The sequence below is a fragment of the Fringilla coelebs genome (assembly GCF_963513975.1).
Source record: "Fringilla coelebs genome assembly, chromosome: 2".
Taxonomy (NCBI): domain Eukaryota; kingdom Metazoa; phylum Chordata; class Aves; order Passeriformes; family Fringillidae; genus Fringilla; species Fringilla coelebs.
The window spans coordinates 62,891,320-62,911,803 of NC_140029.1; the positions used below are offsets into that span (position 1 = coordinate 62,891,320).

The 20,484-nt window shown below is 38.9% G+C and overlaps 2 protein-coding genes across 9 annotated transcripts in view; one reads left to right on the top strand and one right to left on the bottom strand.

Annotated features, from left to right (window-relative positions):
• RB1 (RB transcriptional corepressor 1) overlaps positions 1-9,587 on the top strand; it is a 71,484-nt gene extending 61,897 nt beyond the window's left edge. Inside the window, exons 18-27 of one of the 3 annotated variants that reach the window (XM_084227060.1) lie at positions 1,758-1,876; positions 2,272-2,420; positions 3,071-3,216; positions 3,756-3,860; positions 4,831-4,944; positions 5,029-5,195; positions 6,064-6,094; positions 6,416-6,561; positions 6,814-6,863; positions 7,840-9,587. In XM_084227060.1, coding sequence (XP_084083186.1) covers positions 1,758-1,876; positions 2,272-2,420; positions 3,071-3,216; positions 3,756-3,860; positions 4,831-4,944; positions 5,029-5,195; positions 6,064-6,094; positions 6,416-6,561; positions 6,814-6,863; positions 7,840-7,913 — 1,101 coding nt within the window. In that variant the 3' untranslated portion in view covers positions 7,914-9,587. Of the gene's footprint in view, positions 1-1,757; positions 1,877-2,271; positions 2,421-3,070; positions 3,217-3,755; positions 3,861-4,308; positions 4,489-4,830; positions 4,945-5,028; positions 5,196-6,063; positions 6,095-6,415; positions 6,562-6,813; positions 6,864-7,839 lie in introns of those variants that run through there. The other 2 variants (XM_084227062.1, XM_084227061.1) reach the window with 2 other exon arrangements.
• Positions 9,588-10,986: 1,399 nt separating this feature from the next.
• LOC311151202 (RCC1 and BTB domain-containing protein 2) overlaps positions 10,987-20,484 on the bottom strand; it is a 33,237-nt gene continuing 23,739 nt past the window's right edge. For 2 of the 6 annotated variants that reach the window (XM_084201486.1, XM_084201487.1), the window contains exons 11-13: positions 18,640-18,776; positions 17,919-18,049; positions 10,987-14,611 (exon numbers count right to left, since the gene is read on the bottom strand). In XM_084201486.1, the coding sequence (XP_084057612.1) occupies positions 14,471-14,611; positions 17,919-18,049; positions 18,640-18,776 (409 nt within the window). In that variant the 3' untranslated portion in view covers positions 10,987-14,470. Of the gene's footprint in view, positions 14,612-17,918; positions 18,050-18,639; positions 18,777-19,936; positions 19,999-20,484 lie in introns of those variants that run through there. The other 4 variants (XR_014615980.1, XR_014615981.1, XR_014615982.1 and 1 more) reach the window with 4 other exon arrangements.

Consider the following 20,484-nt stretch of genomic DNA (forward strand, 5'->3'; position numbering starts at 1 on the left):
GCACTCCTAAATGAAGGGAAAAATTATGCAAACCAGCCCAAGAGCTGAACTGGTTGAGAAATGATGGGGAAACAACTATGTGGTTATGAATCACTAACTGATGGTTTTTTCCTGCTATGGATGAAACAGCTCCAGTATTGCCAAAATCATAATTTAAAAATTGCAGTGTGAAAAATTGTAAATCTCATCACTCTCATCTTGTTACTCTGAATTTCTATTTGATGCACTTAAAAAAAGGTGGGTTTTTTTTAGGAATAAGTCTAAATAAGGAATGTCTTAATGCTAGTTTTAATTCTAGTAAATGTAGTGTAATTTTACTAGGCTATTTCTTATTGCCTTAGCAAGGTGATGCTGCATGCTTTACATGCATACTGTGCTCCTTTTCATAGCTATAGATTTGTCATCTGTGCCAGTGCATTTTAATATCTAAAATGTGCATTTGGAAGACCAAACAGACCAGGAACCATGAGGCAATGCATTGTCTACAGAGCAATTAGCTGACAGATGTTACTGCTGTCTTTTGGGAAGATCATTTGAGGAAAATGCTGCATGCCTTGCATGCCTGATTTTGCCCACTTAATCCTCAGTTTTATGGACACTGCTTCCCCTGCCTCTCACTCTTAAGAAGGCACGTATTTGCTACTCAAATATTCCTCTGTTGCTTCGGGAGTTCTGATGCTGCACTGGTGAGAGGCAACATTGTACTCAAGGATGAGTCTCCTGTTTAAAGAAAATAAAACAAACAGAAGCCATCAACCCTGTGCTTTCAAATTTATTTATAAATATGGTGTCAAAATACGCTCCCATGTAGTCTTGCTGTCTCAGCATAGTTCTATTGTGTGTGACATGGAAGCAGGCTGAGACTTTGTTTCTGCAGGACTGCTGTTTATTACTAACGTCAGCAGAAGGGCTGATGTGGTTTCAGCCAGAACCTCCTCCATTCCGCTTACGTTCTCTCTGCTCCTACTCTCTCACCTCCTACCTCGAGCTCTTAGTTTCTGATGTATTCCAGAGGACTTGATTAAAGTACTGGTAGTTAGCTTCAAATCAAAATTTGGGTTTGCTTTGGGCCATGAAGGCAGAGACTTACTGTATCCAGAGTCACTCTAACTCTTTCCAGAGGTGGCTCTGGAATGTGATACTGCAGAGCCTAAATAGTCCCCAGTGCAGTTAAATGACTGTGGTTTATATATTATTTAAATATTATATATTGTTAAATGTAAAATATTGGGTAGATGTTGTAGCAAAAATGGATTGACAGTAGGTACAGCAGTAACTTGCAGTCACCAATGGGCTGAGGTTTCCTTCAGCTATTTTTTGGTGAGGTTTTTTGGGTGTTGGTTGTTTGCTTGGTTTGGTTTTGGATTTTTTAGGGAGTTGGGAGGATTTTTTTTTTTTTTTTGTATCATTCTGTGTTTTTTGAAATGTGACCTTTTGTGTGTTTTCTTGCATTGATTACTCTTCAGAAATGGCTCTAATAAGAAGTAGTAAAGGACTCTAGAATACAACTGTCTCAAATCTGCAGTTAGCCTATAGCTAATGGACTGCTGTTGAAACAGGGAAAAAAGCATTTGATGTATTTAATAACTCAAATGGTTAAAATTCATCTTGCAAAGTATGAGTGTTCTGAAGTACTTCAAAGCTTTAACTTTCTGTTGAGGTTCACATTTTGGTGGTTGGGTTTAGAGAAGGAACAAAATCCATTCAGAGTTGTTGTCTGTTCTTAGTGTGATGCAGGATTCCTGTCATTTTTCCAGGGGTCCCCTCTCTTTGATCTTATCAAGCAGTCAAAAGAGCGAGAAGGCCAAGCTGATCAGCCTGAACCCACTTCTACTCCCAGTACACCTTTCCAGCATAACCACACTGCTGCAGACCTGTGAGTGAATGCCTGAGGTCTAGGGAAATGTGAAATTGATATTATCCTTAATATTCAAATCCAGCTATATTCTGTTTTCCTACTTCTTAGGCTTGGTACTTAAGTTTTGTTAAACCATTGTATTTGGAGATATTTATTAAACATTGAAAGTTAAATCAAATATTCAAATATTTTTCCCCAGCCCTATCAAATATGTAATTTTAAAGTGTTACATTACTTGCCTAAGAATGAACAAGTCCCTGTATCAGCTGTTGGGGATAACAGGTCACAATAGCAATTTATTTCTTCTGATGGGGAAAAGGGAAGAGTTCCTGCAAGTATTATTCATAGAGAATTGAATAATGAAATTTCTTCATCCTGTGATGTTAAATGCTTAATATATGTTGAACCTCCAGCTATCTTTCTCCTGTGAAATCTCCTAAGAAGAAGGCACCTGGACCTCCTCCAAGTGCTACTTCCCCTTCAGATGTTCCACCTGGTGTGACCCCCCAAACACCGCAGAAACCGCAGAAATCTACCTCCCTCTCTCTGTTCTACAAGAAAGGTTTGTTCCTTCTGCAGTGCTGACATTGCAGAGTTATCTCTCGCTCTTTGTCCTTTCTGGGTTTTGGCACTCAGCATTTCAGAAAAGTTTGTTGTAGAATCTGTAGTGAACACCGGGCAAACCTCTGGAAGAAAGGGCAAAATGGTGCCAGGAGGTGGTTCCTGTGTGCACTCTGTGAGTTAGAAGTGAAAACTTCCCTATCCTGGCTGTAAGAGTGTCCATATGGGCTCTTCTGTCGTAGCATCCTATTCCCAGCAGCGACCATAAAGAGATGTCAAGTGAAGCTGGACAACTGGGCAGACATGGCTGGTGCTTTCCCAGGCTTGATCTTTATCCCACCTGGGGGGTTTGCTGAACCTTTTGTGCTGTGTCTGCTTAGTAACTCTCAGCAAATTCTTGTTCCAGGGGAATGGACATAGATGTACATGTGCAGTGGTGTTTGGTGTGGCCTTCCATGTTGTCCACTGTCTCTTGTACGAAAACCTTTTCCCTTTATTTTGAGCCTGGCTTCTACTACCTTCACTTGATGTCTGGTAGTTTTTTTCTTTGGAGACAGTGAAGAGTACAATGCTGTCCCTCCTTCATTGCATTCTTTCATTTTGTATGCTCCTGTTACAACAATTTCAGTTTATTTTTCTTTGTTTCTGAAGTGTATCTACTGGCCTATCGTCGACTCCATACCCTGTTCCTTCACCTTCTCTCTGACCATCCTGACCTGGAACCCTTGATCTGGACCCTCTTCCAGCACACACTGCAAAATGAGTATGAGCTAATGAGAGACAGGCACCTGGACCAGGTAACAAGGACAAAACATTTTTAAAAAGTTAAAAAGAGTCTCCTGAACAAAATGTTCTTTATATGTTCTTAGCCATTAGAAATTGTACTCTGAGGTTCTTAGTAATCTCTTGATCACTGAAAGGAGGCCTTAGTTTAGACTGAAGTCTGTCATCTCTGTCTTTTAAGCACTGGCAATTACTTGATATGGCCCCCTTAGATACCATTTTGAGTTTTTAGCAAAATAACAAAGACAGACCACAATTTCTAATAATTTGCATAAAAATATAGTGATTTTCTTTGTGAAGACAGCATGTGTGGCTGATAAATTCTTTTGTTATTCTACCCTAAAATTGCAGTAAATGGTAGGAGTTTGAGAAGCTCCAATTAATTGTTTGTCACAAAGAAATGGAGGTAGCATTATGTTAACTTACGTTCTAGAAGTTCTTTCTAACTTGAGTTGTCTGCTAGTTTATAGAGCAAAATCAGTAAAAGAAAGTTATTTCTTAACTTGAAATGAAAAAGCTGAATTAATTTTCAGTTTTCTTGTTTCTTTAATAGATCATGATGTGTTCCATGTATGGCATATGCAAAGTAAAGAATGTAGATCTTCGATTTAAAATGATAGTTTCAGCATACAAGGAGCTTTGCAACACAAATCAAGAGGTATGGAAGTCCTTAAATATTAATCCTCCATAAAAAACCAGAAAACTTCTGCTCCACTGCATCTCCATTTTGTGGAGGAGAAAACTGACTCTAATACTAAATATCTCTTAAACATCTTGCATAAATAGTTTGGTAACTCTCCTCAGAAAACAACTTTCATTCCATCTTTTGAAAAATATGTAACAATGGTTTATGACTGTATTTGGAGTCTAGATGAAAAATTTATGTCTAGAGCTAATAAGATTTTCAAAAGTAACACAAGTTTCTTTATGAGTTGTCTAACTTCCCTGGAACATTAAGGGAAGAGAAGCAGATTACTTTCTACAAAAGCTTTCAACAGAACCATGGTTTGATAGCAAATAGAGATGTATGGCTATATATCAAACAGCTGTGTATGTATTAAAGTTGCAGGCTTAATTCTAACATGAAGAAGTTCCTTCCTTCACAGGAACTTCAATGTACTGAAAGTTTTGCACAGCACAGTAATGAAATCTATAGAAAAACCCTCACCAGTTAATGGAACTGTAGCATCCTCTCAGTAGCAGAATTTCTCATAGTGTATTTGTGGACCTTGGCTATACTCCAGACTTCTGTCTCCAAGCCTATAGAACTATTTTATCCCCATCAGGTCAGTAATGAGTTTTTTAGCCTTCCAAGGCATGCACAGTAGTCTAGACTTTTTGACACATGTGTGTGAAAGCAAATTGTTCTTAAATTTGGAAAATGTTAGAACTGTGTTCACACCAAGGGGCTGTGCCAGTTAATGAAGTAGGTGCTTGTGCTGGTGTTCAAACACATTTGGAAAAATCCCAACAGTTTAGAGAAGTTACAATGGCTTGCACCCACCCATGTGCCATCCTAGCTCTTAATCTAACTCAGACTTTGAGTGACTTTATGAGTTTGTCAAATGTAAAATTTTCATTCCTTTTATTTTTTTTTAATCTGTGTATGATTTTCTTACTCTATGCAGACTTTCAAACGTGTTCTTATCCGAGAAGAACAATATGACTCCATCATAGTCTTTTACAACTTAGTGTTTATGCAGAAGCTGAAAACAAACATTTTGCAGTATGCTTCCAGCAGGGTAAGCCATTAGCTCTGTTCATTATTCAATAGACTAGAAATATATAGGCAATAAAACCTTATGATTATTTTATTATTTTTATAGCCTCCCACTCTGTCACCAATCCCACACATTCCTCGCAGTCCTTACCAATTCTCCAACTCTCCTCGGCGTGTCCCTGCTGGCAATAACATCTACATCTCACCTCTGAAGAGCCCATACAAATTCTCTGATGGGTTTCAGTCACCCACAAAGATGACTCCAAGGTCTAGGTACGTTGTTGACAAGCATTTCTTGGACTAAATTTAAGGTATTTGGGGGATTTTAGTGGAAGCAAATTTGAAAAATTGCAGTCTAGCTTGTCAGTAATCATATAATTTCTGGTTAATAGTTTTTTCCCTGTATTTGGAATCTTTATTCATCATTCAATGCTTTTCTGTTGTGCTCAAGGAGGTTTTTTGTTGGTTTATTCCTCTTTTTTTTTTTTTTTGCCCCACACCAAAGAAGAGTTTCCTGACCTGGTTGCTATAAATGTTGTTGGCTTTGACCCTGCATCACACTCCTGAAAAACACAGATGAGCTTTGTCAGCTTCTTTAAAGAGAAAATACTTTTTTGCAACAAAATGTTTGTTTAGCTGGCTGAACAGCGCATTTCAAACTGTTAGTTACTGGTTCTTGGCAGATGAGGATGACAGTAAATATACCAGTTTCCAGTGGCTTTTCAGACTAGGATCAAGTCAGTCCCACTGCACACAAAAGTTTAAATGTTACTGTGTGTTTTAGGTTGGAGTCCTGCATGATTTTGATTAGCGGACACCTGAAGGTAGAGATGAGAGGATGATTGTCTGGGTACCCAGCACTGAAGTATCTTCTTGCTGATACAGGACAGACTAGAGGGGCCTCTGATTCTTTCAAGCCACAATTTCATGTCTGTCTGTGACTTAGTTCATTTGGTGATTGAGCATTCAGTGGCTCAAAGAGAAAGGTCTCAACACAGTAAAGCACAGTATGGATTTGCACTGTTAATGCAGAGAGAGAGAGAGGAAAGACCTTGTTAATGCCTTGTGCTAACCTGTGCAAATGAGTTGATGCTTCTGTCAAAGTTAAATGGAGCTTAAACTTCTCTTCTTCATTTGGCAGAATTTTGGTGTCCATTGGAGAATCATTTGGGGTGAGTTTTAACATCTTTGATGTCTGGTCTTAAATGCATGTAACTTTTGGAGGAATGGGGTAGCCTGCTCACATCTCTAGAGCAGGTCAATGAGTCTACCTGATTTAATATAGTAATTATAGGGAAGTCCTCTTAACTCCTTTCAAATATCTAGACTTGACCTTCAAAATGTGTTGAATTTTATTTTAGTTGCTTTGGTGCAAGATAAAGGTTCTTAAAACTCCAGAGTTTTAAGAACTCCTAATTTTTTTGATAATCTGGAAAGTTGGAGTGGTTTCAGGATTTATTGGCAATTCTTTCCCTGTTTTCTTGTCACTTCAGACTTCTGAAAAGTTTCAAAAAATAAACCAGATGTTGTGCAACAGTGAGGGCCAGCTGAAACGCAGTGCAGAAGTAGGAGCTGCTGCCCCGAAGCCACTGAAGAGGCTGCGCTTCGATATAGAGGGGACAGACGAGGCAGATGGAAGGTGAGAGATTGCCCTGGGCTTTTCAGAGATCTTGCATATATTGGGGTCTCAGGGCCTTCATCCTGACTTCTTCCTGACACCCTATCTTGTGTTAATTTGTGGGCTTTAGCAGCTGTATCAAATGAGAGATGGAAGCATGAAACTCCTCAGTTATGCGCTTTGATGTCAAAAAGCGACTCCCGTGATTTAAAGTTTAGGTAATGAAGGTAAAAAGTTATTTTATTAACTTAACTTTATGCTTTCTTTCTGTAGCAAACACCTACCCCAGGAGTCTAAGTTCCAACAAAAGCTTGCAGAAATGAGTGAGTATTACTTTTCTCATAATCTGTAGAGCACTGAGTGCCTTGGATAAGAGAGCCTGGACCCACTCAGACAAAACATTGTCCATCACTGATGTGATCTGGGTAATTTGCTTAGCTTTTCTACTTCCTGCATATAATCTTGAAAATGCAGATTACAAAATGGGAATTTATGTACGCAGGAAAACCATATGTAGGTTTTTTTGTTGCTTTGCTTTTATAGGGAAATGTCTGAGACTGCTTTTTCTTCTACTGTGGGTCAGCATTTTTTCAGATCTTATGGCATCACTTTTCTGTTTTGAAATGAAATTCAAATCTAGCTCATAAAAAGCAAAACAGCCCCACCCCCATGTCTGAGTTGTATTTTCCACTTGTGAGAAGGAGCACACTTGGCCTGGCCAGGCATTCTCACTCTCTGAGAATCTGAGCTCTGCAGCTGAGCAGATTAGCCCATTAAAAACTCTTACATTGCTCATCAGGATAGGTATGAGTGTGGATCCAGGCACCTCTGTTTTAAGGTAGGATAAATGTTTCAGTGCTGATTTAAGGCAGGGGTTAAGAAGGAGAGCTCTGTCTCGTGTCTAGTGGTGTTGGTGTGTGCCACTGAGGGGAAAAGGCATTCCTGGCCAGGCTGTCTCTGGGATGTGGGCACTGCTCAGCCTGCAGCTACTGCCTGGCGAGATTCCTGATGTGACACAGGCCATCTGCCCACCTGGAGGATGGAAATGGACACAATGAGGGGACAGAGACAATGAGAACTGGAGTGAACAGGTGGAAGGAATTTCATAAGATCTGTAAGATTGAGCAAGAATGGTTGAAACAGTGCAAAATTAGGTGTCCGGCCTATAATGAGGGATTCAGTTTGTTTACAGTAGAATAATGTACTTCTATTCCTTGTGTCATTACAAATTTTTCCAATAGTCCAAAGTTAATTATGAAGAAATATTTCATTCTTTTTCTTTGTTGGATTTTCTTGTAGCATCTACTCGAACAAGAATGCAAAAGCAAAAGCTGAATGATGGAAATGATACCTCAGCCAGTGAAGAAAAGTGAGATTCTTCTCAGGACCAGGGGCTGCACTGCCAGCCCTCTTAAGATTGTTTTTGTTTTACAGCCTTCATTAATAGAGTTGCTTTTTAGTTGCTTTCTATTCCAAACTGCTAGTTGAAAACATTTGTACTTTTTAAATTGTTAAATGTTTTCCATTATACTTTGCCTTATGATGTAGCATATATACAATGTAAGCCACTGAATTTAATTTATATATTTTTTGAGGATTTTTAAAAAGTCTTGGAAAGTGTCTGAATTTCCTGTTGCAGCATTACTGATTTAAGCCAGTTCGGTCTTGTTGGATTGAATTTTTTATGTCTAAAGATGAAATGTTAGCTAGAATGATTTGAAATGCACTAATTTTGTTTCTTAGATTTGATTATTAGATTTTCATTATTTGCAAATTTTGAAAATGGTGGGCCAATTACTGCAAAGATTTCCTGTCTCTGTTCATAATTAGCACATCAAATTCCCATTAAATTAAATGGGACAGCAGCTGGGGGCCTTGCAGAGAAGGGGCCTCACCTCAGGAGTACAACCTGAATTCAAAGTGAACTCATTTTATAGCCTCACTACTGAAACCAACACTTGGCATTTTGTAGTTTTGCTTCCCCAGCTCCCACCCCAGTGTCATTTTGGAAGGCAGTTACACTGTCCCTCAGTTTGAATTTCATGGAGTATGAATCCCATAGAGATTCATTCCAGAATCCCACACTGAAACTTCCCAGAAGCTGAAGCTTCTTTCCATATGCAGAGTAATCGATGTGCCCTTTCTTATCTTGGGAAATTTCAAGTATTACAAGAAAAAACAAAACAAACAAACAAAAAAAACAAATTAAAAAACCCAACAACAACAACAAAAAAAAACAAACAAAAAACAAAAAAAACCCAAACAAACAAACAAAAAAACCCAACAAACCTAAACCATACCTGGTACACACAAGATTTCAAAATTCTAATGATGCAAAATTTTCCTGATTTCTTCAAGTTTTCACCTCATTGTAGCCAAGCCAAAGAGCTTGAGAAACAGCTGGAAGCTGAGTGTCCCCAGCTGGGTTCCAGGTAAGAGCAGCCTGGTCTCTAAAAGCACAGGGCATACCCCGTCGGCCTTACTGCAGAATCTGCAAAAACCTGAACGTGGTGAACCCACGTTGGGAAAATCCATCTGCCTTTACTGACAAGGCAGTTAACAGGGCAACTTGTGAATGGTTGCAACTAGCAAAAAAACCCAAACAAAACCATCCAACACTTTTTTCATATTTTGTATCTGTAAGTTACTGATTCAGATACTGGAACTTTTCTTGCAACAAGAAAGTTTTGTTAAAATAGCCAATTAACAAAAGCACATGTTTTGTTTCCAGTGGATTAAAATATAAGCAAATCAATTGTCCTGCTTTAAAATTACCAATTTTTATGAATTTTAGCTTTTGTAGCTTCTTAAGAACAGGTAGAGTAAAAAAGCATGCTATTAATGACACAAACATTTTAAACCAGTGTCTTCCAGGGAGCTTATTTACAGATTGTTTAGCAGATCCTAGAGTACTTAGAGTAAGAAGTTTTTTAAAGATCCAGTTCTTGTGTTGATTCAAAGCTAACCCTAGAACTACTAAAAATTCTATGAGCAGCAAAAACTGTAAATTAATTTAAAAATAATATTGAGGGGTGTTTTAGACTCAGTATGGCTTCAACTTCCTTACTGAAAAATGCACAGAACTTTCCAGAGTACCTTATGTTTATTTTCTCACTTTTTGCAGTTTTTCAGACAGGATATATGTTAACATTGGGGTGCACTGACTGTAAGCTCTGTGATAGCAGTCCTTTGGCTAGAGGGATGATACAGAGTCCAGTATCTAAACAGATTCATTCTTTCTTTACTGTAACAATGTATTTTTTTGGTCAAGCAGACTGAAGGCTTTACATCAAATGTACAATATTATTTTATACAACTAATCAGTTTCTCGCCTTTCAAGATAAATAAAATAGCTTTTAAAGGATTTACAGTCAGTGATTTTCTTTATTAGGTGATTTCCTATGGTACCTGTCCAAATAAATACATATTGAAACTAATGGCTTTTTATTAGATGTGGAAATGTTGCTGTGTTTCACAGCACTTTTCTTAGAGTGAGACCTTGCTGTACTAAAAATGGCCTGGAATATTGAAACTGTTCCAGGAAAAAAGAAAGTCTGGAATCACAGCAGAAGCTGGGCACAAAATGTGATGGCCATTTTAGGTGCTTAACACCAAGCATCAATTTCTGTAGAAAGCTGAAGCTGCCCTGGGTGTAAGATGAGGTCAGGTAAATTGTATCCTTTAAAGGCCCATTTCTGTCCATTGGTGCTTAAAGGCATGGAATCTATCAGCCTGGCTCTGTAGCCATGGGAAGGTGGATGAGCTGACTCCCAGGCTCTTCATTTGATGTTTTATACCTTAATCTCTTCCTGCTGTCCACTGTTTCCAAATGCTGTTTGTTCCAATATGTCATAGGGAGCTTATTTCTTCTTCCCTGCCTTTGGCCTTGCAAGTGAAGGATTGCGTGCTGAGGCGGTGCTTGGGCAGAGGGGCTGCACTAAACAGCAGGTTCCTCACAGGTACCAGAACAGCCACAGGGAATGTGCAAGTGCACATTTTCAGGCACAGGAGCAGCTGTGGGAAGACACCTGTGTCAAATGTGGAGCAGCTGGAGAAGATCATGGCTGTGTGATACCAGCACACAGTACAAGTTGAAATATTTTAAATGTAACAAGCTTGTCATAATATACATTTGCTTAAGAAACCATGATTGGTGTTCTGAGAACCATATTATTAATCACAGTTTATTAAGTCACCAGGGCATTGATTTCTTTTAAAGGTGGAAATACACTTGAAGAAATTCTCCAGCTTACAAATGTGTTATCTGGTGACAGTGATTTCCTAAGAACACAAATAGCTTTCAAGGTACCTCTGTGAAATATTATCTGCTTTACTTCCCCCCCCCCCCAACATACAGTCAATTCAGTCTACAAGCACCAAACTTTCTTCATTTTTACTGAAAAGAAAGGAAAAAAGTCCCACTCAAACGGTTTTAAATATGGCATTTTTATTAATGGTTTATTAAACCAGGTAAGCTTATATAGAACAAAAAAATAATTTATGTAAAATCAGGGTGTAAACTTTCTATATCATTGGGTGGTGGCCAATCAATCCTGCCTCTCTGGGGCAAAGAAATGCTTTGTTTTACAAGGAAAGTCCATGGAAAGTGTTCAGATCATATCAAAACAGCAGTTTACATAGTTACCAAGCATTGTAACAGAACTCTACAGGTGGATACTAGATGACAAGGCAGTGCTGGCTTTTAGCTTCAATGACTTAAGAGAACCTTCAAATGATCCTACCCCTGTAATTTTTTTTTCTTTTCAGACTCCTTTCTGGAAAGCAGAATATTGTTTTTTATTTAAACCCCAGACACGCTTTCTGCTTGACCAAATTTTCACTTATTTATTAAATACTTTTTTTCTGTGGTATCCTAAAACAGAGCAATACTTTATTAAGTATTTAACCTGCAAGATACACAAACACAAGGCTGTTGCAGTCTATCTCACCACAGTAAAACACATCTTTTGAAATGTCCCATGGTTGGGTTTCAAGCAATATTTACATCCATGCAGCCACATTTCACCACCTAAGCCAGTAAGGGTGGTTTTTCTTTGAACACATGCAATGAAAAGTAAAAAATTAAATAAATAAATGTGTCTATGAATGTAACACTATCACATCCAGGTCAGATGATACAGAATTAAAAGCCAACGCTGACACCTTGGACCTTTAGAATCACCCTCATTCCATCCAGAGATGCTTTTTCTCAAAATTACAGGCTTTGTCAGTTATTCTGAAATTGCAAGTAGGCTTTAATGTGTATAGTTGGCTGGAAATAATGAGCAGGAAGGAAGTAAATTGTAAAAAAAATGACACTTTGTTCTATAAAGCCAAAAACATCTTGTTCCAAGCAGCATGCCATTTCAGCTGCAATCTCTGTTCAACTACTTTGTTCTGAACTTGAGCTAATGGAGGAGAGTGGTGTCTCTCTCCAGTGCTATCATTATTCCATGCAGTAATGTCCCCAGAGAGCCAGGGAAGGTTTCTGATCAGATGCTGAGTCAAAAAAACCCCCATGATTTCACATATATAGTTTTTTGTTTGATTCTTCTGAGTAAAACAACAGGAACTTGTGGAGAGACCTTTCATAATCGACACCTTAGGAAAGCTGGAGTGACCACTGCCAAGCCAGCAGCAGGGGTGGGGGTTCCCAGCTGGTTCCATTTCCCAGTGAGACTGGATGTGTGCCAGTGTGAAGGTGGGTGGGACAGGGCTGGTGCCAGCTGCTGCCCCGAGGCTGGGATGTGGTCACACCCTCATTCCGTGCACTGCTACCCTGAAGAAGTGCTGGCAGGTGACTCTGGCATCTCAGGCCTACCCAGGGATCTGCAGCCTTGGCTTACATGGAATCCCTTGTGCCCACACTGGTATGGTCAGTGCTGGGCTACAGCACAGAGGGCTGGCAGTAAAACTGTGCCCTACGGTGACAATATTTCGCTGTCTGCAGTAACCTCTCTCTGTGTGCTGGTGTCAAGTGCTTCTCAACACAAACTTAACAAAACCGATCTCCTCCCCCACCAAAGCTGTGTTTTTGATGAATCTGCATTATGTATTGGAAAGGCTTTGACCACTTCTGTTTGAATACAAAATACTGACACAGCTGCTAAGAACAGACTTAAAACTGCTGGAGGAAGTCATACTCATCACTGAGGGGGTGGCAGAATGTGCTTGTTAGCAGTAGATAATCCAATATATTTCTAGTGAGGGGCTGAGGCAAATATTTCAAACACAATTAAATATTTAGCACAGCATTTTCTAAAATACTTGCTCATCACCCTCTTCCTAAGTAAATTCTGCTACCTGTGTGCTTCACCTTTCCACTCACACACACAAGGCCTGGGGTGAAGGGGGTACTACTCACTGCTCCTCTTCCTCTTTTTCTTCCTACTCTGCTTCCAAGAACAGGATTGTTTGAGAAATGAGCCTCCAATATGGTACAGAACAGCTATTTCCACCTTAGACATGAAGATGTGATAATTTAAGGGAATGAAGTTCTTAGAAACCACATTTGAGGATTAGAAAACATCATTGAAGGATGCTGTGGCACAGCAGAGATCTGCAGGAAGACTGCATGACTATTTACATAATTATATTCATGTACTGAGCCTGGTCATCCAGCTTTTTCTTGCCCATTTGTAAAATTTGTAAAATACTGCAAAAGGCACTTGAAGTCACTTCACTCAGTCAAAATCTGATATTCTCAGGGTTAATTCACAGTTACCTGTTAGAAAGTTCAGGTAAATGCTCCATAAGCTCCACATCTTCTGTAATGGGGCAAACCTCTCTCTGTGCAGCACTGGGTGGGTTTTTCATCTTAATATTCACTTCAGCCAGTTAGGAATGAAGCATCTACTCTACCTTAGCCACCGATGATCAGTGGTGGGAGAGAGGCATGTCCAGAGGGCATCTCCTCTCTCCTGAACAGCCCTGAAAGGAAAGTGGAGCGGTCACCTCACAGCTCTGACCACAGGAGAATCTGAAATGCCCTATTTGGACAAGATACCTTTATCACCATTTGGAATATAGTGTCGGTTCACTCTTAAAACTTTATTAATTTGAAGTTACCACTTCAAAATGACCTTTTTCTCCATTTTTCTGAAGTTGATCTGTCTGAGGAGAGATAGGAAAACAGGAATAAATAAGCCTCAAGCAGAACTTGAAGAAAGCTTGTTTGGGTTTGTAACTAGGTGGTTTTCTTAGTAGTAAAACTCACAGCATGACAATTCACATCCCAGACAAACTTGGCGAGTGCATCCATTGGGGTGCCAGGGACATGCCTGGTGGAAAGGCAAGGGAGATCCTTTTCATTCTGGCTAAACAATGAGACAAGTGCTGGGAACTCAAAACTGTAATATCCTACTGAAGCTCCTCATAAATTAACTCCAAATAAACAACAAGTGAGACAAACCCTCCTACAAACCAGGAAGCCTCTCATCCTAAAGGACTTACAGTACTTTACCATGTGACCAGAAAAACAAGTTTGTATCTCCACTGGATTATACAAAGAAGCCCATTATGGCATATTAACTGAGTTTTGACACAAAAAACATGCTATGAAAGTTTCAGCAGCAAAGAGGTCACTGTCCCATAAAATCCAAACACAGACTGTTTGAAAAAAAAATAAAAATTGGACAGACTAGATAATGACAAGCTTAGTTTGCTTGACTTTGGGTGTTAAAGGGTAATTACTGCATTAGATTTTTGTATTAAATTCTGGCTGTTGGCAATGAACAGTCACCACACACCTACACTGTAGCCATCCTTACAACAAAGCCTACATGTTAGTGGACTCCTACACACTCCCTAAGCTGATGGACACCGAGACTTTCCAAACCATTGCACATTCTGACCACGGAGGAGTTCTCCAAAGGAAAAGTATTTCCAGAAGGGAAGAGGACGTGCTCTTCAGCTTGGTAGTAGTCAGACCTCAATTTCGGAATGCTCCCACTCTGCTGGCTTTGCTAATGAAGTTTTTCAGGAGGTCATGGTCCATGTCTGCAAAGCCTTGAGTTTGTGTAACAACAGTCAAATGGTTTATGCAAAATCTGAAGCAAAATTCTTCCAAGTCCTAGGAACAAATTTGAGTAATTTGTAATATGAATGACTGATAAAATTATTAACATTGTTACTTTGTTTCAAATCTGTCATTTAATTAGCAGAAAATATACCAGATTGTTCCCATTATAAATTCCTTTTCCAATCCTTTTGATGAGATGACAAATGATAGGATGAAATTCTTTCATACAAACTATTCAATAAACCCACTTTGAGAAAACAGGAGTAGCCACCAAAATCAACTCTAGACCTCCATCACATTTACTAGAATTTACTACACATTCATTAGAAAAGTTACCAATAGGTAAAGCCATCAAATTGCCCCAAACAGAACTAGAGCATCAATAACTAATTTCTTGTCCTCCCTGCACTGCATTCAGTAGTGAATGTCCCAAGAAAAACAGCAGATCTGTTAGTCATGCTGGAAATAAAAGCAAAGTATGATGGAAAAGGGGATGATGCTGAACACAAACTGCATGTTAGGACACATGTGTCTTTCATAGCAAACCTAGGAATTGAATCCCTCTGTCTAATGGGATTCCCAGATAGCACAAAAGGTTCTGTCTTGTCCTGCTCTCACTGTAAGAGGATGCTTAGCTGTTCAGCACAGGATGGGTACAAGCCATCAAGCCAAACAATCAGGATTGCATGTAGCAAATTCCTCCCACTCAAACTCCTCACAACAGTGGCAATCCTTCTCTCCATGCACTGGCGCAGTCTCCTTTAGTTGGCTCCTATGCAACAACTTGCTGTGAATAAAAATTATTTACCTTCTGCAGCCAGAGCTGGAGCCAGCAGCAAGGAAGTCAGAATTAATCCATAAACTACAAAACTTTTCAAAGGTTACAGCAAAAAGAGTAACCCATGCCAATTTGATTCTATGTTAACTACACAAACATTGCAGCCTAGGATTAATAGTAGCAAGACACTCAGCAGACTACCTGGGCATCTCCTTTCGAAAAGGAAAACGTTTCCTTAGATTCTGTGTTTCAAGATGTAACTAAAGCATAAACTGAAGCACAAAATATCCTTAAAGAAGAAATATGGTATAGCAAGTATCTCTCATCAACAACTACTGGGAAAGTTGAAAAGGAATGAGAATAGAAGAAGCAAAAAACCAGAGGAAATAAAAAATGTAAACAATCAAAGACGGTGACACCTTAAGTTCCAGCAGACTTCTGAAATAATACTGTTAGAACCTGAGCTGCTTTACAGTCAATGTGTAAATTTTTATGCTAGCTAAAACTATCAGCAGCTAATTTTTCTGATGCTGGCATGATTAGGACCATAGATCATAGAGAATCCTGGTCACTCATTTTGCAGTTTCAAGAAATACTGTCTTTTTAAATTCTGTTTTATAGAAGATGATTAGCCTAAACTTTGCTACACTGTATATGAGAAAAATGCTTTAAAATAACTTGTAGCAGAAACCCTTTGTATTTTCTGAGGATAAGAAAAAGATATTTTTGTACATCTTCAATCCTAACAGATGTATACAGTAGTCAAGTTAATCTTCATTTAATTTGCAAAGTGAATGGCATATCACACGCCACTATAATCTTCCACCTGCAGTGCTCACACTTCATGATAAAAAAATGGAATTCTATCTTTTCAAACTTCCAAAATATGAGGCCTCTTTCACAATCCTTCTTTTGGCAGTTTTCTACTGAAGTCCTGACACAGTGCACATGGTTCTCAAACCAGGAGTTACTATATTGATGTAGTACAGTAGTAGATCCTGATTTATTCCACAATTCCTTAGACAGAGGTTATTCCCAAGTCTCTAATAAAGAAATCTTTGCTGCACTTCCACCTCTTTCTGAGCTGGTGGGTGTAGGGAGGAGGGCAAAAATACACGCCTGAGTTTGGCACATGCTGCAGCCAGGGCAAGTGAACCAATTCCTCATCTGACAATTGTGCTAAACTGTTACATGTTTTGAAAGAGCAAAACTGAATCACAGAAGGAAGAGGAGGATAACATGTATTTAGTTATCCAGCCAATCCCTTTTATTGTGTCTCAGGCCTTACGAACTCTGGTACTTTGTTCAGGCTGGTTTTATTATTTCACAACACACCTAAACCTATCTTCAACTACTCTTTAACTACTTCACCAGATACAGACCAACCAAAAATAATTCTGCTTTGAAGATGTTAAAAAATTTTGGAAAGCTTGTAAGAGGAGAAAATGAAGAATAATATTTTAATGAAAAATCTGCTGTTAAGAGAACCAAACCATTGGGTCATGCCCTCCTGTAGAGCTTTCCCTGCCATGCTGGGCTTGTAGCAGCAGGGCACACTGAAAGCACAAGCCCTTTTTGACCCAGCCATCCACACCCTCTGTTTCTGCTACCTGGGTTACAAATGCCTTTTAACTGGCAGCTGGCACTCTTTCTATCCACTGATCTCTTGTTATCCTCTCTTTCAGTGCACAGAACTCACTGACTTCCATCTCCTCTTTGCAGCTCCTACACAAATTCATCTCCTGTAGTTTGCTGTCTCCATACAGTACTCACTACTGCAACATTTTCAATTCAGTGTTTGTTTCAGTCTCTTCTACTTGCCTCCCATACCTGAAAGGTATTTATAACAATGTCCCCTATATATGAAATACATAAGTAGACTTTTTGAATAATAAAACCCACCACACAGTTATTTCCACAATCATCACAGCACTAGGAAGATGAGAAAAGGCAAATATCTTTGAAAGTATTTCTTTACCAAAAAAGCACAGATAACAGTTTAAGTGCTGGTGACTCATTCCAGAACCAAGGGCAGACCAGATGACAGGATATGGAGGGAGTATTAACAATAGGTAATTTGTTGCATGTCAGCACAATTCATTGTAAACAGTATTGCAAAAGTGGATTTTTTTTTTTTATAAAAGCACAAGTGTAAATATGCAGGGACTTTACAGCTGACTTCTCCCACTGCCTGTAAAGGTCAGCACCAGAATAATGGTACCAGACAGCAGCAGACAAAATGATCAGGAGGAGAACTCAGGAAGTGAAAGGGCAAAATCCAAAGGCAGAGATGTAAATGGCAGTGAGAAATTTGTATGCCAAGCCTTGCAGTGCCACATGACAAGGAAGGAAGCAGATTAAAAACCCTGACTCACAGGAGCAAGCCAAAAGGGCAGGAAGAAAACACTAAACTGGGAGTTTTAAAATTTTTATTTAACAGCTTAAAAAGGGGAAAAAAAATTTGTTAAGCCAGAAAGGGAAATTACAGTAATCATGCCTCATCAGTTAAATATAGTCATGTTTACATTAGGCAGCTTCATTTCTCAGAAAACAGCTGCTTACCTGAGGAGAAGTTCTTACCTGAGCTTCGTACTTGACAGCGGCAGAAAGGAGAGCAATGGCATTCTCTTCACAAATGCCTTGTTTGATTGTTTGCTGGCAAAGCTTTTTCAGTCTGTTTTCTCTATATAGTGTAGCCAAATCTAGCAGCCCTGTGAAAATTTATACAGCTTTAACTATTCTGGTGCAAAATGTATTAGTGGCTTTTCAAATTAATCAATCATCCTTTTGTTTCAGACTGAATTAATCAAAGACTTGCTCTGTTTTTTTCCCCCTAGATGATGTGTGCATTTTTAAGGTCCCCTACACACCTATCAAAAAAGGAACCATTTTATTACTGTGGAAGTGTTCTGTTCTCTAGTTCTCGTTCTGGACATCAATTACTGACTTACATCCTCTTAAATTCATGCAGGGAAGAGCTCCCTTTGCATTAAGGATCAAAAATCACTACAGCTACTCAAACAAGTAAACTTCCAGGATGGCATTAATGCCTTTCTAAATAAAAGAAAGTTCTTAATAAGAGCAACAAGTTCTTTCTGAAAACTTTTCACTTTTGATCTCATTGCATGCCCACCACTGTTTCCTGCTACTGTATCTTTTCTTCCCGACACCTGCAAAATTCAAGATTAAAATGCTGAAGAAACTAAAATCAACAAGCCCTGCTTTCCTTACTCTGTAATGACACATAGATTGAACTTTTCAAAAACAATAATCTGGAGTAATCTGCATTTATGGCAAATACCTATTGCATCTTCAGGAGGGAGCCTAATGTTGTCAGTATACAGATACTCCAGGAAGGCTCGGTAAACAGGGTAAGAAAATTCACTCATTTCTATAATTTCATCATCATTATTGAGTACGGAGCGAAAATGTTCACACCTACAAAACATGAACAAAGATTGTACATGGCAAAGAGTTAAGCTTGAAAGATGAGCTGCAGCAAGAAGTTGGTAAAAAAAAAAGTCAGTCCTACAGAGTAAATACAAAAGCAGAATCTCTAGCTACATTATTTCTGGCTTTGAACACGTTCATTTCTTTAAGCCTTATAAACTTGATATATGTAATTCAGAATATTATTCCTGTTGTTAATATTTTATGGCAGGCTCCATTTCTACTTACAAGAATTATCCATCTGGTTTTGGTGCCATTTTTTAAAATACATTATACATTAGCAATCAATTTTATTACCTGTCTCATAGCACATAAACTTTACAATTAACTTAGACATTCCTGAGATTTGACACTGATTTCTCCAGCATTTCCTAATCAAGAGGGAAATTATTAATGATTTTAGATATCATTTATTCCAGCATCAGAGTCCATACACAATTTAGCATTAATCATTACAATCAAGGATTAAATTACTGAAAGTGAAGACACTTTCACTCAGATCTTTCATCATCTTTTTCCTTATAAGTCTGAATACTTTTGTGACAGATACAAACAAGGACAAGGCACTGCCTTTGGTAGCTGTAATCTGCAATTTCCAGTTCACAGTAATTTACAATGCCCTGTTCCCTAAAGAGCATCCTAACATGAGCATTGTTTTCAAATTTTTTGTTGATAAAAATGAACATCTCCCTCCACTTCTGATAACTTTTCCTACAGCAACCACAACGTAATCATATTTCTTTGTACTACACTAATTTGCAACCCTCCCACATCTGAATTTTCTCTTTTTTTACTTAAACTTTCCTGTAAAAAGCAAGACTGTTTCCTTTTAATGTCTCTGAGACAAAACTACAATGTAAAGTATTGCTTAAATCTAAATGAAAAATAATTAACTAATGACTTAAGTTCTTCACATTTTACTTGTTAATGAAAGAATTTTTTTCTTTTAGTATTTTGAGGATTTTAATAAAATAATGGAACCTCTTGTCTAATTCATAAAGAAATAAAGTCATTATCTAGCTTCTGCCACATCGTTTACCACATTCTGGCATTGGGAGAGGCAGACAAAACCTCATTGTTTTGCTTCCCAGAGCCCTATGTTAAGTAGTGGTGACCATGCTATCCATCCAGCATGGATCAGACCTTGGGAATGGTCTGTGCCCCAATGGCACCACTCAAAAGTCAGAGAGAAGGTGGTACACACTGATCCCTGAAAAATGAAGCAATTCTCTTGGAGGAGATCCCTGGGAGTGTCTCTCTTGCTGTCCCTACCCTGAGCAGAGCCAGCTCAGTCAGCCCCTCCGGCTGACTCAATGCCGGGCTGGCAAATCCCAGCCGCGTTCTGCTCTGGGATGTCCCTGCTCCTGCAGGCAGCGCTGGCCTGGGGCTGCCCTCACTGGGCCGGCTGCTCCCTGACGTTCCTCCACCACTGCCAGCCAGTAACCACCACCAACGGGATCCAGCTCAAGAACAGGAATGGAACAAGATGGAAAGGAGTCCTCATAAGCAGTAAAGAAATGACTAAACAATAAAAAGGAACTTTTAGCAGCACTGCTTTCATGACAATGCTCCAGGCCAAACGTTGCAAAACACCTTTTCAAATACTTTGATCCAGTTGCACCATGAGAGTAAAGAAAATAGTAATTTTACAGACCATGCCTGATGCTTTATTATTCCTTCACAGTATTTTGCTAAC